We start from the raw sequence: 23,586 nt of genomic DNA, 5'->3' as shown, positions 1-23,586 counted from the left end.
TATTTATTTTCATGTTAATTTAATTTAATAATTATATTAAACATGAAATTATATTTAAAATTTTAATAAAATTATTTCATTTCTTAAATAATAAATATCGCATAAAAGTATTTATTCTGTTTCAAAATATTTTTGTTATTTGCTTTCAAAAAAAATCTTTTTGTTATGAAAGGCAAAAGCTTGATGAGATCATTCCACGTCCCATTCTTACATCATGTTACCAATTTTTTTCTTGCCTTTTTTTTTTACCATGACTTTTCAGTTAAACTTTATTTTCATATTACAAATATTTTTGCATCAAACTTTTATTTATTGCACAATATCACCAAATAATTACTTTAGCATTTTTTATTAGTTATTAACAAAAAATTTCTAACACAATAATCACCGCCAATGTATCTTGCATTCGATATAATTTCAAAATAAAATAAAAGTGATGATAATATACAGTGTGTACCAAGGGATTCTCAATCATATCCAACTCCAACAATATATTTTCCAATCTAGGACCTAACCCTACTTGAGGGACTAGCGACCGATGAAACATCACTTTGACTGTCCCATCAGTTTTAATCGACTCAATAAGAACATGTGACATGACTAACCATATTGACTTATGGACAAGCGCTACGCATCCTTGCTTAGCGGGAGTCTTGGCATGTGTCCCTTGCTTATTACTATAAAAGTTGAATAACTCCTTAAAGAAAAAAGATCTTCTTGGTGACTAGTCGACATGTTGAGAGTTGTCATACCAAAATACAGTGATAGATCATTGTACACTAGAACCTCATGCATTAATAACATCATCTTATAATTTGCTTTTAAGATATTTAATTTGAATTTCAATTTTATTTAAACTATACTTAGCATTTCATTGTAAAGACCTTGTGGTCTAGTGTCACCCGATTGCACCTCCACATGGGAAGGGGTGGGCTCGAGCCTCATTTGATTGAGAAAGTAGCTATGAACATATACTACATTGTAACAGAGTCAATAGTACTCAAAAAAAAAAATATTCAGCATTTCATTAAATGATAATTAACATTATCAGAAAGGTTATGGATTTGTGCTAGTATTGTAGGGACAATCCCTGGTACAAGTATAAATTTCATTAAAAAAAAAATTTAAGAAAAAGTGTTAAATAGGCCACTGAACTTAAAAAGTGTGTAATTGAGCCATCAAGCAAGCAAAATTTGTGCAATTGAAACATTTTTACAAAAAATTTCCGGTAAAATCCGATTATATTACTAAAGTGTATGTATTAAGAGTGGTATTTTCCTCTACTATACTAGTTGGGACTTGGGAGTCAATATTGAAATATTTTTAACTCAAATTGAATTTAACAAAATTAGAAAAATGTTCTAATTTCACATATTTTACTTGTTTGATAGTTTAATTGTACATTTTGTAAGTTCAATGACCCAATTGCACAAAAATGATAAGTTCAGTGGTTTATTTGACACTTTTTCCAAAATTTTATAATTTATACTCCGTACAAGTTGCATTATAAATTTTTTTCATTATTAACGAATCAAACTAGAATAATCATAATTATATTTTTTGTTGAAATTTATACTTATGTAGAACCGATATGCGTATAAGTCATAGAAAGTATTATAAACAATATCAAATAGTAATGATTATTTGTAGAATTTGTTGTTCAAGTTGTGTGACCATTAGCGTGGACTCAAATGTATGAAGGGTCACATAATTCAACAAAAGTCGCTCTCATGGGGCAAAAAGTCAATTCATGGGACATAAGCCCTCGCAACTAAAGTCCAGAAGCAATTGATTCCAAGATTTACCAAAAATTATAAAGGTACGATTATGGGGAAAATAATCGAGTTCATACACACAATAATAAAATGCATTTGAAAAATTATGTCAAATCGACTTGGCAAAGAAGATCTTTGTAAAAATCAAACATGTGACTTTCTGGTACGAGAATCATGAATCATAATACACCCACTTAAGTATATTTTTCGGGACTAGATATGAGCAAATTAAAGAATAAGTATTTATAAGGAAATTTTAATATTAGGATGAAGATTATAAGGGTTATGGGAGTTATATTTATTTGAAATCATGAATTCATAACCATCTTTTAGTACAAAGAGCAAGTATTTATACATACGGAAAAAATCTAGTGGTTATGAGCAAACCAATGTTGTTTAAACACATAGGATATGCTAGCTATTGGATGGTTATAACCTTGGTGTAAAACCCATGAAAAGTTGTAACATATTACCTTAGAGTGAGTGGTAGTAGCTTTGCTTTGTCTTCTAATGTATTCGGTTAGGTGATTCGATCCAAATGACTTTAACCTTGCAAGATGACTAAGGCTATCTTTAACTTACCTTAAACCAAATGACATTTGCACTGTAATGATTAAACCTTGCAAGATGACTAAGGCTATCTTTAACTTACCTTAAACCAAATGACATTTGCACTGTAATGATTAGGGGTCTATAGACTTTGAATGATTAAATTGAATCAAAATGATTTATTATCTTTCGACTTAGAGTCAGTCCCAATAAGATATACGAAGTAATAACTATAGCACGCGTTTTAAATCGTTTGGTTGTTTTGTTTGGAAACAAAAGCAGAAGCTGGAATGCACAAAAAAGACTGTTAAGACACAATCCATTAGCTGACAACCCAGAGTGGGACAAGCATATACTAACAAACTGATGAAGACCCTTGACTCCTGGGAGAAGCAAATCTATTGGTTGCCAATATTAGCATTAACTACACAACTATGATTTGATCATGCCTGATTACTTAATCCATGCAAGGCTGGAACCATACTGGAATCCAAAATAAGTATAATAGTTTGGCCCGCACGAATAGATCAGTTGGCTCTCAGGTGACACGCCAAAGATGTAAAATCAAATCTTGTAATTGCAGTGTGAAAATTCACTCTTCACTATGAGTGGTTCCTTGTGGACATCAGACACTTCTTCCCACCTAAAGGGTCACTGAATCACCATAATTTATCCCTACAATCCTTTCGGACTAGGATGTGGGTCCCTGGGGAGGGATTTTCCCCTTTGCGCCAAAGAATAAGGTAGTTTGCATTTCTCCTCATCAAGTCCACATTGGCAATTCCTATGTATCCTACATTTACATGTTGCCAGAAGCCATTATGACAGCAAATCATGTCACTGAAAAACCATGAAGATTAGCACAAACATAGTTGGAATGAAGAGTATACTAAAAGTTTAGGGATGTTTAGCTTTCACATCATCACCAATCATGGTGCAGAACTGAGGGCATATTGCCATATTGCCATCTATATCAAGTTCTTTTCCATAACTACTACGGAACATATTAATTAGACTGACAAAAAGATTTTTGACAATCTGACTAAGTCCAATAGAGGAATTACACAATTTTGTGAGGATTCAGTGAGACCCACTAAAATCAAGATGCCACTGGAGATTTGACGCATTATTTGTTACATGAAAACAAAGTTACGTCTCCACTATAGGTTATAGTCTTTGGTGTAGTGGTAATTGTTTAATTCTGACAAACTTCCGAGTTTCTGCAACTTGGCCCGGTACACAAACTGGTCCCTTGCCAAACTCCTGACCTGCTTAATATACTGACCAGAAGGCACCACCCCAAGCTCAAGTGCCTTGTCTAGGGCATCAATGGAATCCTCCATGGCCATTTCCCCAGCCAGACAATCAATGACTCTCTTAGACCTCTCATCAACACCTTCAAAAGCATCAACAATCGCATCATCCCCGATCACAGCAGCAAAACGCCTTTCATCGTGAACCTTCAACCAGTTCAACAGCTTATCCGCTTCATCTGTCATATTCTTCACAAGTCGCCTCAAACTTATTCTTTCCCGTTCATGTTCAATCGCCATGCTGGTTACCATCTCTGCCCGCTTTGCCATCTCGACTTGAATGTCTGAGAGCTCTGCTATCTCCTTCTCAGCCGTGGAACTAAAGTTCATCACGTCGTAGTAAAGGGAACACACAAGCCGGTCCATGGCCTCCCTCTTTGAGAACAGATTGGGATGAGCCAAACCGGAAGATGGGGAGTAACAGAAAGGATGATAGTGCGAGAACAGCTTAACCAAATTGCGCACAAGGCCTGACAGATTGCAGCCAGGATAGAGCCAGTTCTCGAGGTAAGAACACGTTGTAGCACCAGATCCAGAATCAACAAAAGGATGGTTCTGATAAACCGGACAAGTAGAGTTCAGTACAACGTAGACAATAGGAGCCATTTGAGGGTAATTTTCATGCACCAAAACCTTAAGGGGAACAGCTGGGACTGAGGAAGAGACGTGCAGCTCACCGTTTGCTGTCAGAAGGTTCACAGTGGAGCCATTGTTGTGTATAAAAGCTTCCATGGAAGGTTTGAAAGAAGGGTAATCTTGGAGGAGAGAAATCATGTGTCTTCGAATCAAGCAGATTTGATCTGGATCATAATAAGAGAGTGCACAGGGGCCAGTTGTACTGGTAAGTGCAGCTTCTACAAATTCTACTGAAGATGGCTGAATTGAAATGGTTTGAGAGAACAGTTCAGACAGAGATTTGAGGAACTCCATTAAACTAAAGAGTAGAGACCAAGACTTTAATATACATACTAAAATGGGTTGAGAATTTATGAACATATAAAATGACTTTGAAGGATTCAAGTCAATCTTTTCTGAAGTTGTTAATTGCATATTAGTTGCTTGAGACTTTTCTTGATCTGTCATGGGTTGGACCAACTTGAACTTAGTATAATCAGATTAGATGGATAAGCTTGCTCTGAATAGCTTTAAAAAAGATATTGCTTGCTAGTCAAGAATCAATATTAAAAATGTAATGAAAAGCCTCTGATATACAATACTTTCTGTGGTAAATAACAAACTACGACAAAAACCAAGCAAGAACAACCCTAGGAAACTGCAAACTTAGTACAATAGTACTACTACTTGTCTCTGACAGAAAAAATCAACATGTGGAAACAAAAGCATGATATATCCAGATATTTGTCATGGGGCTGACACAACTTGGATTGACTGCAATGCAGCTGACATGGTAACAACGGTATCACCTGATTTGATCATCCCGCTATCCCTCAGAAAAACAAGAGCCCTACTTAAATCTTTCTCCAGATTGCCTGATAGTGCAAGCTTCAGAGGTGTTACACCCCAGTGCAGGTTCAGACATCTTTGGACAGGTGCTGATTGAGTGAAGGCAAAGATTGGGCAGTTTGGTCGCCCACGGGACAGGAGAGATGCCATTTTACCCGTCCTTGTGAAAACAACCAGTGCATCCGCTTCCAAGCTGTTGGCTGAAAATACAGACCAACATGAACAAGGTATTGTAAGAATAAACAATCATTCAAGAATCGAGTGGCAGACAAAAGATAAAGAAGAACCTTCAAGGTCAGCTGGTCAGGTGATGGCAGGCAAGGATAGGAAAAAGGCAGTCTTATTGAATACTAGACTAATTGCAGTAATCAAAATGGCCAGATCTCTCAGTTAATCAATACAGCTAGTTTGCTACATCTCTACAATATTACTTTTGACTAATATAAGCAAGCAACTGCAACTATCTCACCGAAGGCTATTGGTACCTTTTAACTTGTTTGTTAGTTAAACCTATTCCCCTCAACAGTATAAAAAAGAATTGAGTGCTCTTGACAATAATGTGTGCTGTTTTAGGCAAGCAGTCACCAGAAAGCTTTGGGTGTTGCAGTTCAGAGCATAAAACTATCAATATATATGCTGTTAAACTTCATTCTAAACCATGGCATTACACTTTTTCTTTCATTTCTCAAGTAGGGAGAAAAAAAACAGTGGATCCATGACTGATCAAGCGGAAATAAAAACATGTACAACGTTCCATGCATCATATCAATGCAAGATTAATGGCCATAAATGCCAAAAGGAATATAGAAAGAATAATATGATGGAGTAGGTAATATCACATTCTTCTGGTTGGTGCACATTAGTTTTAGAATGTAATTATGAATTCTTAACAAGCTTAGAGAAGAGTTATCAAGGAATCTTTACCCATATTTACAGCAGCATTGCATAACTCCTCTTGGATGCCACCAGGCAAGAGATGAGCATGGTAAAGTAGTTCAGCAGGCTCCTGTGACTTTTCCTCTCTCAACCATTTCTCAATTCTCAAACTGACACTCTTCAGCACAGATAATGCCTTCATAGGATATTGACCCATGGCTGATTCACCAGAAAGCATCAGAGCATCAGCCTTTTGCTTTACTGCTTCAGAAACATCTGCAACTTCAGCTCGGGTGGGTATAGGGTATTCAATCATCGATTCAAGCAACTGTGAAGCAACAATGACAGGCTTGTTCAGCCCTTTGCAAAGATCAACAATCTCCTTTTGCACTGATGGCACTTGCTCCAATGGTATTTGAGCACCAAGATCTCCTCGGGCTACCATAACTCCATCAGATGCCTGAATGATATCTTGTAGATTCTTCAAAGAGTCAACACTCTCTATCTTTGCAATTACAGCAACATTGCTGCAGTTATACAACCAGCATAAAGGAATTTAGAGATAAATGGCTCCATATCCATCAAATATTCTAAAGAACTTACACAATCACCAGCATGATGATGACGGAGTACTATCATTACCAATGAATTATCAAATCATAAAGAATGTTTAATAAACTAAATCCATAAAAGTTTTCACTTAATATAATCTCCATGCTTACTTCTTGTCAGAGTGTGCAGCAACATAACTCTTCAAATCATTGACTGCATCAGCATTTCTCACAAATGAGACTGCAATGAAGTCAACCCCTTCTCTGATCCCAAAATCTATGTCAAGCCAATCCTATAAATGCCAGAAAGATTAGAAATTAGTGGAAGAAATCCATCTTCTAGGTGTTCCGAATGTTCAATATCCATTGCCCCTGCTTTAAAAAACATAAAACAAGGCATGTGTCACTTACTTTGGAAGAAATTGTAGGGAGCATAGCATTACGCTCTTGAACAAGTCTACCTTCCCTCCAGATAGTAAGATTGGCACATGGTAACAACAATCCAGGATCAATGCAACGGCATTTTACATCTGGACCAATCTTTTCAACCACCTCAAACCCCGCCATTCCACCATCCACAACAATTTCATCACCAATTTTAACATCTGTATTTTCAACCAATTAGATGATTAGCTTGATATTCATAATAGCTCTTATTACATGTTACTACTTGATTCTTGGCACACCAACCTTCTGAGAAGCCATCATAATTCACAGTGACAGTATATTCCGGCAAAGATGAAGTACAGGATCTCACAGTGAAGGTCCATATATCACCATCCTAAATGTATAAAGATCAGAATCATCATTCCATAATCAAACCAAATTAGTTTTTAACGTAGAGTTCAACTATATGAAGCACCAGAATTTTATTAAAAAAATAAAAATAAAAATAAATAAGAGCCAAAATTTTATATTATCATCGAAGTACCTCGGCCTTAATTGACGTAGCACCACCGAGATCATCCATGTGAATCTCACTGCCCTCTGTATCCAACATGATGGCAATGGCTAAGCCCATCTCCTCGTTAAGCCTCTTAACACTCTCGATCACGCTCCGGTGCCACTCGTGAGTGCCGTGACACATGTTTAAACGAGCAACATTCATTCCACTGGCGGCGAGTGCCTTGAGCTCGCTGTAACCGCACGTGGCCGGACCAATTGTGCAAACTAGCTTCGTCCTCTGCGAAGCATTCTCCGTCAGCTCAGCAGGAGGATCCATGGTCACCGGAACCACCGGCGTTAGAACCAAGGGCACCGTCCCAGCCACGTCATTGGTGACCGACATTTTGCTTGATTGAGCCTTGACGACATCGGATACTCTTCTCCGGGAGTCAAAGATGGGAGAAGGATTCCAAACGAGCCCCTTCGATAGGATTCCGGTGGGTGCCGGAGAAATGCCGGCTGAAAAGCTAAAAGATAGCGACATTGTTTTCTCCGCCGGGAATTTTGAATTTCCCGGGATCACTCGCGGAGAAGACCGGCGCCGAGGGTGTCAGTATACGGTTCCGGCTAGTGATCTGCCGGAACTTTACTGGAATGTGAGAATGCAAGGATGAGGTTTAGGGTTTAGCTATGTCGACGGCGATATATTGGCGAGATTCGAGTACTCCGCCCCTTTAATATTGCTGCGTAGATTCAACGGACTGGTCGATGTTGGACAGCCTAAAAATGTTGACTCATAATTACAGATTGTATGGTTGAGACTTGAGACAATTGTTATACTGTGGACTATGATCGCCCCCTTTTATTTTTACTACTACTTACGCAGTGTAGTATATGTTCATAGTCTCCATTGACTATTATTCATGTGGGAATGTAAACTGGGACACCGAATGTCACTAGATCATAAGGTTTTTACGAAAATGACCCATTTATATTTAATAAATTTTATATTTTTAATGTATTTAGAACAAAATAAAATTATAATATATCTAAAATGAAATTAAATGACTTGTCTCACATATTGTGTTTTTTTTTTAATACTATTGACTCTGTTACAATGCAATATCTATTCATAACTACTTTCTCAACGCAATATTGTAGGCTCGAATCCACCCCCTTCAATATGAGAGTACAACCGGTTGTCATTAGACCACAAGGTCTTTGTCACATATTGTGTTTATATTGTGGTCGTCGCCCTTGCTCCAGGCTTTCGAGGTTCAGATCTGGACCTCATGTTTGACAGTTGTGGTTGTCCTCGCCGAACAACTATGACTATCTGTGAACGAGGCAACCACCGACTGTCCCGCGGATGATACTTTTTTTTTAATTTATTTTTTCATTTTTTTTAATAATTTAATAAAGAGTAAATACCCAAAATGGTCCCTCGACTATAGCTAAATTCACAAATTGGTCCTCGACTTATTATTTAGAGACGATTGATAATGTAATCATAAAATGTATTCACAAATAACTAATATTACGCACATGTTAGTACACTATCAATTATTAACGGATCGGATGTACTATAAAGCATTTTCAAATATATTGTTGTAATTATTAAAGTGACGCTACATTTTTTTCTTAATGTACAATTATTGATCAATCAAAATAGATAGATAAAAGTAATCCATACTTTTTATATGGAGCACATGTTTGTGGTAATAAGACAATATCTATTTTGAACCAAATTGCCATTCCAATACAACGACCATATTTGGTAAATGTCTGTTAGCTGATAACCGATAGCTGTTTGAGTTAGAGGGTATTACCAATTGATAACATTAACTGATTATAGAAAAGTGTTTGGTAAGTTAGCTGTTAGCTATTTAGTATAATTTATTTTCTAAAAAATCTAATTGAAAAAGTTGCTTTGAGCAGCTTTTTGAATTTTAGCATTTTAGAGTTACAAAAAGTTGATTAACCAAACACTTATATTGATTTTTTAATCAACTCAAGCAACTAAGGGTGTGTTTGGTTGGTGGGTTTAGGCATAAGAAATGGGTATGAAAGTGATTGTTAGTGCTTGGTTGATAGGTTTTGAGAATGCTACTATGGGTTTTGAATACCCCATTAATGAGAAAACTCATATCCTTATTAAATAAGGGTTTCATTTCCCTTCCTCATTTCTTCCCCAGCTATTAATAATAATTTCCATTCCACCCAACTACCAAACATGCTAAATACTTCCACCAAAACCCATTACCCTTACCAATTATTTGATACCCATTCCGATTCCGATTCCATGTGCGAACCAAACGAACCTTAATAGTGGTCAAATAAGCTAAAATTGACTGATAGACTATTTTACCAAACAGGACCAACAACTAGTTTCGTGTAATCAATTACAACTCACTAAGGGTGTGTTTGGTTGGTGGGTTTAGGCATAAGGAATGGGTACGAAAGTTATTGTTTGTGTTTGGTTGATAGGTTTTGTGAATGCTACTATGGGTTTGAAATACCCCATTAATGAGAAAACCCATACCCTTATTAAATAAGGGTTTCATCTCCCTTCCTCCTTTCTCCCTCAACTATTAATAATCATTCCCATTCCACCCAACTACCAAACATGCTAAATACTTTCACCAAAACCCATTACCATTACCAAGTATTTGATACCCATTCCGATTCCGATTCCCATGTGCGAACCAAACACACCCCTAAATCTTCGTTATCGTTAAGTACCTGTGTTAAGCGAATTAATACCGTCAATAATAAGCTCGATAATGGATGTAAATTGCTTGCATGGACTGCTCAACTGGTCACAAAGGTGAAGTTTTCTGGCAAAAACCAGGGATCGAGTCTTAATAGCAAAGATGCTTTGTCGGTTTGAGGCGTGAAGGCTCATTGGGATTTAGAATTTAACCTTTTGGGAGCAGAGAATGGATGTAAGGGTATGTGTATCGAATACTTAGTAATGGTAATGTGTTTGGTGAAAGTATTTTGCATGCTTGGTAGTAGGGTGGAATGAGAATGATTAATATTAGTTGGGGAAGAAAGGAGGAAGGGAAATGAAACCCTTATTTTATTATGGTATGAATTTTCAAATTAATGAGGTATTTCAAACGCATAGTAGTATTCTAAAACCTATCAACCAAACAATAATAATCATTTTGATACCCATACTTTATGCCTAAACCACCAACCAAACACACCCTAAGGGGTCGTTTACTTCATTTTTCTGTTTTTCCTTTTCCAGTTTTCCATCTCTCCATTTTCCATCTCCATTTCTCCAGTTTTCCATTTCTCCAATTTTCTGATTTCATATACAAATTTCATAATACGACACACAAGTACTACTACTAATAATAATAATAATAATAATAATAATAATAATGATTTCATTTTTAAATAAAAAATTCAAATGTACAAAAGTAACAAAAGTCGATAAAAACATATTACTAAGTAAATTATAACTATTTCAATCATTTTAGTAAATAATTTGAGTACATAATAATAATAATAATTAATAATAATAGTAATTAAAGAAAAACGATAATAATAATAAATGTGAGAAGCACAAAATGGGGAGAAAAAACTGTAATAATAATAATAATAATAATAATAATAATAATAATAATAATAATAATAATAATAATAAAATCTGTGTGCATAAGATGAATAATAATAATAATAATAATAATAATAATAATAATAATTAAGATAAAAATAGTAATAATAATAATAATATTAACAAATAATAATAATAAATAATGAAAAGGAGAATAATAATCAAATCAAATCAAATAATAATAATAATAATAATAATAATAAAGGAAGAGACAAGCAAAAGGAGAAAAAGAGTGCACAGTAGACGAAAATGGGAAGACAAGCAAGAGGAGTAAAAAAATAAGTCCAAATGTGCACAGCAGGATTCGAAGCATGGACCTCTCCTCACAAGCACTGTTCATCCGTGTAGTTTCCATTCTTCCATTTGGAGAGAGTCAAATTTCCTTTCTCCAAAATTATACATGAAGTGGAAGAATGGAGAGGAGTTAGGCAATTGAAGAGAGAATTTTAGTAAACAACATTTCCATTTTCCATTTTTCTACTTCTCTAATTCTCTGTTTTTCCAGAAAATTCTCCATTTTTCCATTTTGGTAAACAACCCCTAAATCTTTCCGGTTATGGGCTTGTAAAGATGGTCTATAGAATGACTATAGTTGGCCTTTGGGATTAAACGGGCTTGAGAGGCGGACTATATTTGGGCCTGGGCCGTAAGCAAACTGGGACGAATTTAAAGTTAAATTTCACTTTCCCACCTAAACTAACCGCCAAAGATTAAAGCTGTGCAGAAAAGCAGTACCGAAGCAGATCTCAGACAGTCCAGACAATTACCTAGTTACCGCTTTCTCATTCCTCGGCTCCTCGCTCTCCGCTTCTATTCGTTTTCTGCTTCCTATCCTATACTATAAGGTGCTGTTTCTATCTCTTCTTTTGTTGATTTTCCATTGTACTTGGACGTTTTTTCGTTGTGGATTTTACCAAAATTTTCTTGAAATTTGTGATTAAATCTGAAATCGGCTTCATGGTTGTTCCATTTTAAGCCGCTTCTTTCGTGGGATCGGAGAAATTTGTTTCCTATTTCAGTATTTGAACTTGATTGTTTCGTTAACCGGTAAAGATGCTAAATTAGGGAAAATTTCCTTGTTTCGCCCCTCTCACCTACCTACCAATTTCCTTTGAATAAGCCCAAAATTACCAGTGGGAGAGAGAATTTTCGACAAAGAGAAAAACCCTATAGCGTTTTATTGGGCCTTAATTTACTCTTCCCGTTGATAGAATGGCTGGAAAGGGTGGAAAGGGGCTTTTGGCGGGAAAGACCACAGCTGCGGCGGCGGCGGCGGCGAACAAGGACAAGGACAAGAAAAGGCCTGTTTCTCGGTCTTCTCGCGCAGGTCTCCAGGTAAATTACCTGTTTGTGTTTCGTTTATTCTTGTATATAATTTTATTTTAATTTTAATTTTCGTAAGCTCATGGGTTAACTTAATTATCAACGCTAATTGAATCAGTTTGTTGAGTATGATTTGAAGAAAGTTTTTCCCCTTTTTATGAAGGCCAAAAACATATAAAGAAAATTGCTGGGCTGTAGTACTCTGCTGCTTGGTTTAGCAGCAAACTTTACTTTTTTGTTGTTGTTTCCTCCACCACAATATACTATGGTTGTGTTGTGCCTTGATTGACCATACAAGGATTTGAAGTGCAATGTTTCTTTTGCAGTTTTGCTTGATTGATATTACGAATTTATTATCCCATGTTAAACCTAGCATTACTCTGCATAAGATTGGGTTGCTGACAAAACAAGCATATCGGTTGTGATATCATTTTGGTTGGTGTTTTCTGTGATGTAGTTAATATTCACGGGCAGAAATTTGGAGTGGGATGCATTCATTACACTATATACTGCACTATATTGTGTCTTATTGATTTTTTATTTTTTATTTTTTGGGAGAAATTGTGTCTTATTGATATGTACTGATTGAGGTCCTAACTATGCCACAAGAGTGTAGGTTTGACCTAAGTTTGATATATTGATCTGAATTCCTATCAATCTCTGACTTGAGATGCATTACTTACTGTATGATGAATTGATGACTAGAGGCTTCATGAAATTTCAGTACTTCTACTTTTACTAGTACATTAGGTGACTAGTACATTAGGTGATGTGTTCCTTAACTGTGTTTGGATCTGTAAGTCTCATGGGTGAGGAAGCGAATAGCCGCATAAGCAACTGATTAATTGCTTGGTCTATTTCGAGTACTTACTGTATGATAACTAGAGGCTTCATGAAATTTCAATACTTCTACTTTTACTAGTACATTAGGTGATGTGTTCCTTAACTGTGTTTGGATCTGTAAGTCTCATGGGTGAGGAAGCGAATAGCTGAATACGCAACTGGTTAATTGCTTGGTCTATTTCGAGTACTTTTGATGTTGACACTGTCCTATGATGTTTTGGACAAGTTCACATGGGTGGAGCTTATCACATAGCTCATTAAAAGAGTACGCTTGAATGTGCTCAACACCACTACTTCCTTCCCAGTAATCTTCCATTCTGTTATTACAGTTTTACAAGATTATGCAGGGTGCAGAACTAAGTTCTTTTTTTCTTTGTGGGGATTTAGTTTCCAGTGGGGCGAATTCACCGTCAGCTCAAGACCCGAACCTCAGCTCATGGCAGGGTTGGAGCAACAGCTGCGGTTTACACAGCAGCAATCCTCGAGTATCTAACAGCAGAGGTGCTCGAATTGGCTGGGAACGCCAGCAAGGATCTGAAAGTGAAGAGGATCACACCGAGGCACTTGCAGCTGGCCATTCGTGGAGACGAGGAGCTTGACACCCTCATCAAGGGAACCATTGCTGGTGGTGGAGTCATCCCCCACATTCACAAGTCCCTCATCAACAAAACAAACCCCAAGGAATGAATGAATGAAAACCATATGTTTAACTTTAGAAAAAGGCTTCTGAGTAATTAAGACTCTTGTTGTTCTATCTTTCGCTTCTAAGCTGTTCTGTTAGGATGTTGTTTCGTTGGAATGGTACTTGTGCTGTTAAAATACTTTTGGCTGGATAAGTTCAATTTATCTGTAATTTGTGTAGTCTTGGATGTATTAACAATTGTAACGGAAGCCCTGTTCAACAGTACATTAGGATCTGAGTTTGCCTGTCTTCAATCCTTATCTCAACACACTGCTTATAACTCATAAATAAGTGAAGATATAATAGTCAAACATTACTCCTATTTTTGGTTAAATACACTCTGCTTCTAAAGTTTTATAAGTTGACCAAATCAAATTCAATTTTTCTTGCTCTATCTGAGTATACATTCACTAGAAACTGCTCAGTTTGTATCAATTTATGTCAGATTTCAGATTAATTCTAAGCCCCATTTGTTCTCCCAGTCCGTCCTTGTTGCCCAAACAGCTTTCCTATCAATTCTTCTTGTTGATTTTAAGTACAAAGAATCCATCTCCGCACTTCCATGTTGTCCAAACAGCTTTCCGGTCCTTGCTGAGAGTGTTCGGGCTAATATGGCCAGAAGTGTTAGGGATAGGGGTTGGGTTCCCCCTCCCATTATGATCTAAAAAAAAAAACAGCTTTCTAGTCAATTATTATTGTTGATTTTGCGTACAAAGAATCCATCTCCACAAGGGCCCAAACTCTAGTCGGAGAAATCCTAGCTCCTCGAGCTGCGGGCCACCGTGCAATTCTTGCCTCTAGTGTTCTGACACCGAATGAAGTTAGGAGGTACTTATTGGGTTTTCGGTTATACCCCCAAAAACAAAAATTGAAATAATTACTCCACTAGCTTTTCAAGCAATTTAGACTTTAGAGCAACAGTACAAAACAATAACACAGAAGAAAGAGGGGAAACTTACTAGATTAACTGCAATGGACATCCTTAAAACTCTTGGAATCCATGCATCCAACAACAGTTGAAGCTGTCAGATGATCCAATCTTCCCTTATAATATCCGAAGGCAAGTTTAGATCATGCTGGCAGCTTCAACCGCAAGTGGTGCATGCATGATTAGCCACAAAAAAGCATCACGCCCTTGATTTGAATTGGGAGATGAGAAAGAGGAGATTTGAGATGAGCTTTTGTCTTCTCTCTACCAAGGCGTCTCTGATCTATACATGCATCCACATGACACAGATCGTTTATATAAAAGACTCGTGTGAGTAGGTTGAGGTGATTTGATTAATTTAGGGAGTAGTTGTTATTATAAGTGTTGGGGCATGGGTCCCGCACTTGGGTCATGGACCCATAGATCAATTTAGGGTGCGGTTGATGGGCTAGTTGAGCAATGGTAGCAGAAGGGGCTAAGAGCATATGGCTTAAGGAGAGGAGAGCCTGTCCAAGGAAGCCCATTGGTTTTAATTGAGAGAAATCTACGGTCACTATATGAAGGTGTCTAGGTAAATCTTGCGTTGTGATTTTAACCGGCAAATGATCACAATGTGATAAATCAGTTTATGTTACCTATAGCTAACATATTCAAACTAAGAAGATCAAATAAGTTCATCCTACTGAGAGTCAAACTTGAAACTTTGTGCTTGTCAAGTCAATAGTCTGACCAACTTGGTTGGGACTTCCAAGTTATTATTACTTTCTAATCCTTAATCCGGAAACCAATTTGTTGGTTGCTTATAAGTTGAGAATTATCACAATTTCATCTATAATATATTTAATATCTTACATTATTATACATAATGCTTCTTTCTCTAGCACAAACTATTATTATTAAAATGTAAACGTAAATCACTTTAGTACAATTATACGTTATATATAAGTCATCAAAATGTTATACACATGTACACAAGCAATGCACACACGTGTGTGTATGTATGTATACATATAGATCGAGAATAAAAAACAAAAATATTTAGAGTTGTAAACACCATTACTTATGAAGATATAAACGTACGTGAATCACTACTTCAATATAATTATATGTTACAAATAAGTTATCCGGACATTATACATAATACATATACACAAATTAAACACACACATATGTCATATGTGTATATATATATGTATGTACATATATGATGTGGGGGCTGGGGGAATAAAAGCAGAAGTATTGGGAGAGTGGTCCAAAGGGAATAGCAAATTAAAAGAGGCAGAAGAGCATGAGAAGGACAGGGTGAATAATATTGTCACGCCCACGCCATGGCTACCCAACCCCATGCGGACAAACAAGGCCGGTAGTTGAGTTTCTAAATCTTTATATGTATATTTATATGTTTTTTAACGTTAACCCTAGTAAAAGAAAGAAGCTACTTTTCCATTGTTTTGGTTTAATAATACTTTTATTAATTAGCATTGGCCTGAGTAATAAGGATGTGATGATCACCTTTAATCACCTCCTCACACTCGTGCAAATGTCAGTCCCCACCCACTCCACATGTATCTAACATGTAAACAACTTTTTTTTTTATCCACTAAACATAGCCTAACACATGGGTCACTTTCATCTACTTTTCCACCATCCACCATATCATTTACTCTCTCTATCTCTATAAAATGAGAAAGTCTACACTATTGACACATGTAATAATACTATTTGGTTTAATTTATATATCATTCTATCAAGTATTATTAATTTATTAGTACCCATATTTGTTGTCGATCGATGCCGCATATGTTATTAAAATTAGATGATTGGTGTTGGAGAATAGTAAATGGTGCGAAGCAATAACACTTATCTTTGTGATTTGAATTTGAATCGGGTTCACTTAGTGGTACGATACATGGTAATTTTGTAAATATACCATGAGAATTGTTCATAAATATGATATTTATAACAAAAAAATCTCCTTCGCTCTTGAGGGGGTATTAAAAAAAAAAAAAACACACACACACACACACTTGAGATAGGTTCAACCAAATAGGTGTTAGAAAAAATCAAGCTCATGTCCCCCGGGCTAGCATAACAGTTGACCACATGACCTCAAGTCGCATTGGGAGGAGACAGAGTGGGAGTTTGAATCCCACTTCAAAAATTATTGGAGTTGGGTTCCTTAATTTCTAGAGTTGGGCTCTGATCATCAGGCTGGAGTTGGATGTGTTGGACTTCTTGTGCGCATAATAAGGTGATAGGCTGACTGAAAGGTTGCTCATGCAACTCGAATTTATATCCTCTAGTGACTCTTGGGGCGAGGAACTAACTAGAGGCTAGGATTAGCCACATAGCTAAACTAGGAGACTTATATATTAAAAAAAAAATACCTTTATGTATAAAAATCATACTTCACTCATTTAACGTACCTATCCCTTTCAATGCTGGCCACTTCCTATATATTCTTGCTCCATCAATCTCTTAGCTTGCATTCCTCAACTAGATTCCTCAATGCGAAAAATCTTTTGATATGAGTGTGCAATTTTTATTTTAATGAGATCTCAAGATTAATTTTCTTGTATATTAAAATATAACTCAAAATGTTATGTTTAATTTCTAAAAGTTTTATGGTGGAATCATTATAGAAAAACTTCTTTCGCTATAAGTGTTTATTGGGCCAAATAAACACTATGATTAATGCATTCGTTGGAATTCCATAGTTCTAAAATAATTGTTTAATTAATCTATCTCACAAGCATAATTATTCTTAATCGGATTACTTTTCTTCGATGCGAAGCTGTTCGTAATGGGCTTTAATTGATCGATTTACCCTTTTAAAAGGTACAATAACATAATTGGATATGATGATATAACACTAATTAACACACAACAATAAGATAGTTGGATTTATGCTTTATCGATCTCTTGAAGATGTGACCTATAGAGTGTGAATAAAATGTCGTGAATCTTTTTTCAGCTTATTATCTAAAGGTCTTAAATTTGAATTACTTTTTGAGTTCCTATCCAACATGAACATGATTAGTTTTTATGTGTGGACTTTAGGGTGTGTTTAGTAAATCATTTTCCGGAATTTTTGTGTTTGGCAACGTCCGAAAAATGCGGTCAACGAAAATTATTTTCCGTTGACCAAGGAAAATAAGCTTCATTTTTCGAAAAACAACTTCCAGATAAAAAAGTTCGGAGGTCATTTTCCGAAATGACAAAAATGACCGTTTCTCCAGTTCTCGGCCAAAAGAGTTAATTCCAGCAATGGTCCTTCGACTATTGTGATTTTCCAAATTTGATCCTCGTCTTTTAATTTGGACGAATTAAACCCTTGACTTTTGAATTCTTTCCAATGTTGGTCCTTCCGTCAGATAAAGGTTAAGTGAAAGTTAAATTAAGGGGCAAAGTAGTCATTTCAATTGCTTAATGTATAATTCCAAGTCTTTCTCCCTTGTTAGACATGGGCATTTGTTCAATGGTGAATTGGGTGTAGGCAGAGGACGAAATAAAACTGTAGGTAGAGAGAGAATGGAGTGCTCTCTTCTTGGGGATGAAGATGAACTCATTCACTTCTATCACCGCGGGTTTGTCGCAGTTCCGGTGGTTGTTGGCGTTTCAGGTTGACCGACGACGACAACATTTTCAGCCGTGATCTAATGTTGAGCAGCGACGACAACAGAGATTTCAAACGACAGCGCGACGATTCTATTTGGATACTCGGAAAATGTGGCCAAAAACAGCAGAAAGTGGTCAGAAAAGACTTTCCGTCTACTTGACATATATACCACTATGTTGCGCCCGCGGAAGTGGGATAGATCAGATTGCAACAATAATTTGAGAAAGAAAAATAAATGAGGCACAGATTTTACGTGGAAAACCCCTAAACAAATTAGGGTAAAAACCACGGGCAAGGGTAGAAGAATTTCACTATGAGAAAATAGGAGTTACAACCACTCTCTAACTAACAAGGAGAAAACAAGGATAATTCTCTCTTGCTAGGAAGGAGAAATACACTCAACAAACTCTCTAATATCTCTAGTATATGAGGGAAGAATAGAATGATTTGGGATGGCTAGAATGGCAAAATGACCTCCCTATTTATAGTTGAGAAATTGGGGTCATTTTGTAGTTAGCCTAAAATGTAGGGACCCAACAATAAATAGTATGTTCAAAATTTGCAGCTGCCTAACTATGCTTTGTGGCTGTATGGTCTGCTGCCAAACTTCACTGCTACCTTTGCTGCTGCCTGCTGCCGACACACTATAGCCAATCGGTGGACGGAGACGAGTTGCGCGAGTTCGAAACCGCTCTACAGAAGGACTCCTCCAAGACGGTGGTTGCCGGTGGAGAAATTCACTCGCTCATCAATGAATCAGAAAAAGAAAAATGACACGATATAAAATAACAAATTTTAACAAATTAGTGCACAGTAAACATATTTGACTTCAATTATCCAAGCACAGCCCCTCTGAACAGGGATAAAGCCTAAATTATTACATTCAATTATCCAAGCACAGCCCCAAATTCCAGAATTATAACAAAGAATTAGATATATAGGTTGTGCATTTCCACTAACGTCCAGAATATAAGCACACAGGCGTACGAATACATAGTTTTCAGTTTGAGCCCAAGCGGTTAGCGCCGAGAGTTGGGAGAGTGTACGAGAAATGTTTACAGCTATGAAGCCAAATCGGAGAGAGTGAGAACGACGAAGAGCAGCGCCACAGTGATAGCTCAAGAGGAGGAAGAAGACACTTAGCTATGAAAAGACTGTTTTACCCCTAATCTAAATGGCAAACTAACCTTAGATTCACGGAAGGACTAATGTTGGAATGATTTTAATAGTCAAGGGTTTAATTCGTCCAAATTAAAAGACGATGATCAAATTTGAAAAATCACAATAGTCGGAGGACCTTTTGCTGGAATTAACTCCGGCCAAAATAGCCATCTATCCCATTCCGACGGAAAACAAAGCAGTTTTGTTCTAGCTTTGGACGGAAACCAGAGCAGGCCATCTGCTGGAAACCTTGCTATTTTGCTTTTTCTTTCTTTTATAATAAATATTATTAGTTTATATATTTTTATATTTTAAATAAAATAATAAAAATATATAATTATACAATTCTACTCATTTTTCAGAAAATGAACCAAATACACAGACAGTTTTCCAAAATGCAATTAAACACAGAAACTGAAACTATTTTATGAAAAATGACTCATTTTCCAGAAAACATTTTTTAGAAATCATTTTCCTGCTTTCCAAACACACCCTTAGTGTATTCTAGTTGCGAAAACACAAATTTAATCAATCTCAATGTGTGACTATATTGTCTATCAAAAAAAGAAAAAAAAAAAACTCTTTATAATATGAAAAACCAGCCTCCTTCTATTGGACACCTTTGAAGTCATGACTCAGAGGAACTGATTATGGGTTATGTTGTTTATAGACCAATCAATTAGAATCATATACCAAGATTAATGTCATTTCATTTACACTAAAACTAATGTCATTTAATTTTCTATTTGTGCCGAAAAGACGGACCTCAAGTGCTGAAATGATTGAAACCTCTAGTTAAATTGTGTCATTTCACATATATACACATTCACATGTATTCTTTGGCATTTCAATTGTACTTTAAAAAGAATAATAGGACGGTTTGATTTGTTCTTAAATCACCTTCTTGATCCAACAAGATAAATAAATAATAAAATATATTAAAATATCTTTATATATAAGTTGTTTCACATCATAATAGCTAACAAATTAAATTAATTTTATCAAATACATTTTCATAAACATCTAACGCTTCCATTCAATCAAAATAACTAACACAATAATCTATTAGTTAACTACCAAACAAGACCAATAAATAATGACCATAGACTAACATAAATCCAAAACAAATCTAAAATTAAACCCTCGACTTAACTTGAATTATATATAATTTGTTTTTATTTTTACATGTGTTGGGTTCAACTTAAAATATATTAACAACTATTAAACTCATGGTCTTTAAATATATGTGTTATGTTTCAATAATTTGACTGTCTATTGATTGATTGCAGTTGTAAATTTTAATTTTAATTTTAACATTATTATGAGTATTTGATTGAAATTTTAAAACAAGTGAAATAAAAACGATTTTAAAATAAAATCAAAATATTTAATTTGGTAAAAAGGTCAAATCAAAGTATTTTCATTTTGTTTTGTCTTTTACTGTGTATCAAATTGAAAGTTGAAGTAGGGACGATGTCCCATCTCCGAACTTGACAAGTCGACAATTGTCATCCGTAATTAACGTTGCTTCTTCTTTTTACTTATGATCCGACCGTGGCCGGCCGCCAGTCTTTATTATGCATTCAATGAGGAAATTTAAAAATGTTTTTCTTTGCAAACATGCAGTGCCGTTTGTCGGTTCATTCCTCGTTCTATGCATAGAAAAGAAATTCTGTGTCTAAAGAAACAAACCGCGATGTTATACTTGAATTATGAAGTGGACCTAGAAGTCCAGTCAGTACATGTATGTGGCTGAAAACTTTACATGCGTTGAGTCAATTGAAAAAAAGTTTAAATTTGTTATCAAAAATTTAAAATTATGTGTATAATATTGTATTTTTGATAGAGTTATTATAAGACAATCCAATATATTCAATCAATAATCTAAACAAGAAGTCTAAGAAGAGAACATAGGAGCTCAATGTATTGGTTGTACCCGATCGATGGATCAATATAGTAGAATGATTGATCGAGTGAAGTTTATGATTGACGTGCTAGGAGAAGTGCCAGGCAAAGGCTAAAATGCCACATAGCAAGCCTTGTCGAGTAACATGACCAATCGCCACACTCGATTTACTAATAGGAGCACACCACATTAGATCAATTTGTCACCATCTATTACACTAGCGGACAGAATTTCAGACATAAATAGCGCACTCTCAATTCAACATAGGTATCTCACTCTCAACCACCCGCTACACTAGTTTCTTGAATTGTCTCTGGCCGGATAGAAAGATCCCTCCTAGGATCAATGCTATTGACACTTTCTGTTGTTTTATCATTGTTTTGATACCTTTGGTATTTTTGTGAACTTAGATCCAATAACGATGGCATACATATAAAAAAGAAACTTACAATTTAAAATATAAATGTATTATTTACAATTAATAGTTTAACTAATCTTGCAGTGAGACATTGACCCTTCAATGAATGTCAGAATTAAATAAGATCATCAAGACAGATTCAAACTCCCTAGACTAAAAAACAAAACAAGAAGTAATTAGTTAGTTTTGTAGCACTGGGTTGATAACAAATAGTCAAGTTAGCTGTGGAATTTACTTAATAATTATTTGAGTTTATGTAAAAAAAAAAAAAACAATCCATTAACATTTTTAATTTAAACCAATCAAATATTTATTTTATTCTCTTCAAAAAAAATATTTATTTTAGCATAATTTTTTTACAGATTAGTACGGAGTATTATTTATTGTAGTGTTTTACAAACTAGTATACAAGAAACAAGATATATTTCACTGCACTTTCTGTATAGGATCAATAGCATCTAGCTAGCCATCTAGGCCATCTTTTGTTAATTATATTCTCGTATTCTTGTTCAATAAATTATTAGTAATCATTTTTTTTAATGCAACGTTACATTTCTCATAAATTATATATCACAAGAAATAAAATTTGACATATAATCCCTGCCGGTAGAAAGTTCCAAACTCTTCGATCGGATTCTAGATGGGATAACTCTGTTATATAAACCCTAATATGCACAGATCTGATCCGACAGTTCTCTGATCTTTTCGCTGTTTTCTTAGTCACTTGATTAATCATCCAAAGAGCCAAAAAAGCATTTTAACGTTATTAAGCTCGAACGTCGTCGGTCGCCGGCAAATGTGTATATAAGCTTTCGGCGCGGACGTGATATCTGTGTTCATATGGTTTCAGTTCCCAAAGACCAAAACATGCATGGCGACTCGGCGGGGGAGTGTAACCTCGTACCTGCGGCAATTAAAAGCTACGGCGGCGAGGCATTTGAAGTTGGATCAAAAGTTTTAACAGAAAATGAAAGAGGTGTTTAAGCTAGCCCAGATCGAAGACAACACAGTTACAGAGAGACAGAAACAGACAAAAGAGATAAAAGGGCAAAAAAACAAAAGACAACTTACACAGTGAATTTGTTGTTGGAATCTGTGTGTATGCGCTGTCGGAATCCTCGAAGAGGAAAGAGTGAGGCTGTCAGAGCATGACCTAGCCACGGTCAACTAACCCTTTCTTTCTTTCTTTCTTTATTTATTTATTCTTTTCATTACAACAAGAAAGCAGAATTGAGAAGAAAATGGCCAAAGCTAGATCATGCTGGCAGCTTCACTTATTCCTCCCCAGACCACCATAATCCATTCTTCCAACTTCCAACCAAAAAAAAAATAAAAAAAAATCCAACCACACTACTATACAAACCCTAAAACTTTAATTTCTCCCAATATCTTTACATATATAAAGAGAGAGAGAGAGAGAGGAGAGAAGTGAAGTAAGGTAGAATTAAGTAGGAACAAAGAAACCTTAAAAAGGGTAGAAGTGTATGTGAGGATACATGGTGGGGGTTAGGTGTGTGTATATATAGAGAGGGAAGGGGATTAGGGGAGTGTATGTATGTATGTATGTATGTATATGTTGGGATTGTAGGGCGGGGGGTTGGTGAAGCAGACAGGTATATCCATAATGAGGTGAAGTGATGTGATGGAGGAGGACAGATGTGGTAA

The 23,586-nt window shown here is 35.8% G+C and overlaps 3 protein-coding genes and 1 long non-coding RNA gene across 4 annotated transcripts; 1 reads left to right on the top strand and 3 right to left on the bottom strand.

Moving 5' to 3' along the window:
- Positions 1-3,432: 3,432 nt before the first annotated feature.
- Positions 3,433-4,567, bottom strand: LOC116016753 (protein ELC-like). The gene has a single exon (XM_031257142.1). The coding sequence runs from the start codon at positions 4,565-4,567 to the stop codon at positions 3,485-3,487; it is 1,083 nt and encodes a 360-aa protein (XP_031113002.1). The 3' UTR covers positions 3,433-3,484.
- A 210-nt stretch (positions 4,568-4,777) lies between these two features.
- On the bottom strand, positions 4,778-8,206 carry LOC116016752 (pyruvate kinase isozyme A, chloroplastic-like). Its single transcript, XM_031257141.1, has 6 exons — positions 7,460-8,206; positions 7,219-7,309; positions 6,940-7,133; positions 6,700-6,821; positions 6,026-6,504; positions 4,778-5,301 (listed from the first exon to the last, which is right to left on the bottom strand). Exons 1-6 carry the CDS (start codon positions 7,955-7,957, stop codon positions 5,000-5,002), a joined length of 1,686 nt encoding a protein of 561 aa, XP_031113001.1. The 5' UTR covers positions 7,958-8,206; the 3' UTR covers positions 4,778-4,999.
- Positions 8,207-11,729: 3,523 nt separating this feature from the next.
- LOC116016939 (probable histone H2A variant 1) lies at positions 11,730-14,116 on the top strand. Its single transcript, XM_031257408.1, has 3 exons — positions 11,730-11,886; positions 12,253-12,376; positions 13,595-14,116. The coding sequence occupies exons 2-3, from the start codon at positions 12,254-12,256 to the stop codon at positions 13,892-13,894; spliced, it is 423 nt and encodes a 140-aa protein (XP_031113268.1). The 5' UTR covers positions 11,730-11,886; position 12,253; the 3' UTR covers positions 13,895-14,116.
- LOC116016940 lies at positions 13,988-15,069 on the bottom strand. The gene is made up of 2 exons (XR_004097823.1): positions 14,849-15,069; positions 13,988-14,550 (listed from the first exon to the last, which is right to left on the bottom strand). It is a non-coding gene; the product is annotated as an uncharacterized LOC116016940 (long non-coding RNA).
- Between the last annotated feature and the right edge of the window lie 8,517 nt (positions 15,070-23,586).

Source organism: Ipomoea triloba, chromosome 4 (genome assembly GCF_003576645.1).
Source record: "Ipomoea triloba cultivar NCNSP0323 chromosome 4, ASM357664v1".
NCBI lineage: Eukaryota > Viridiplantae > Streptophyta > Magnoliopsida > Solanales > Convolvulaceae > Ipomoea > Ipomoea triloba.
This window is presented reverse-complemented; position numbering and strand designations above follow the sequence as displayed.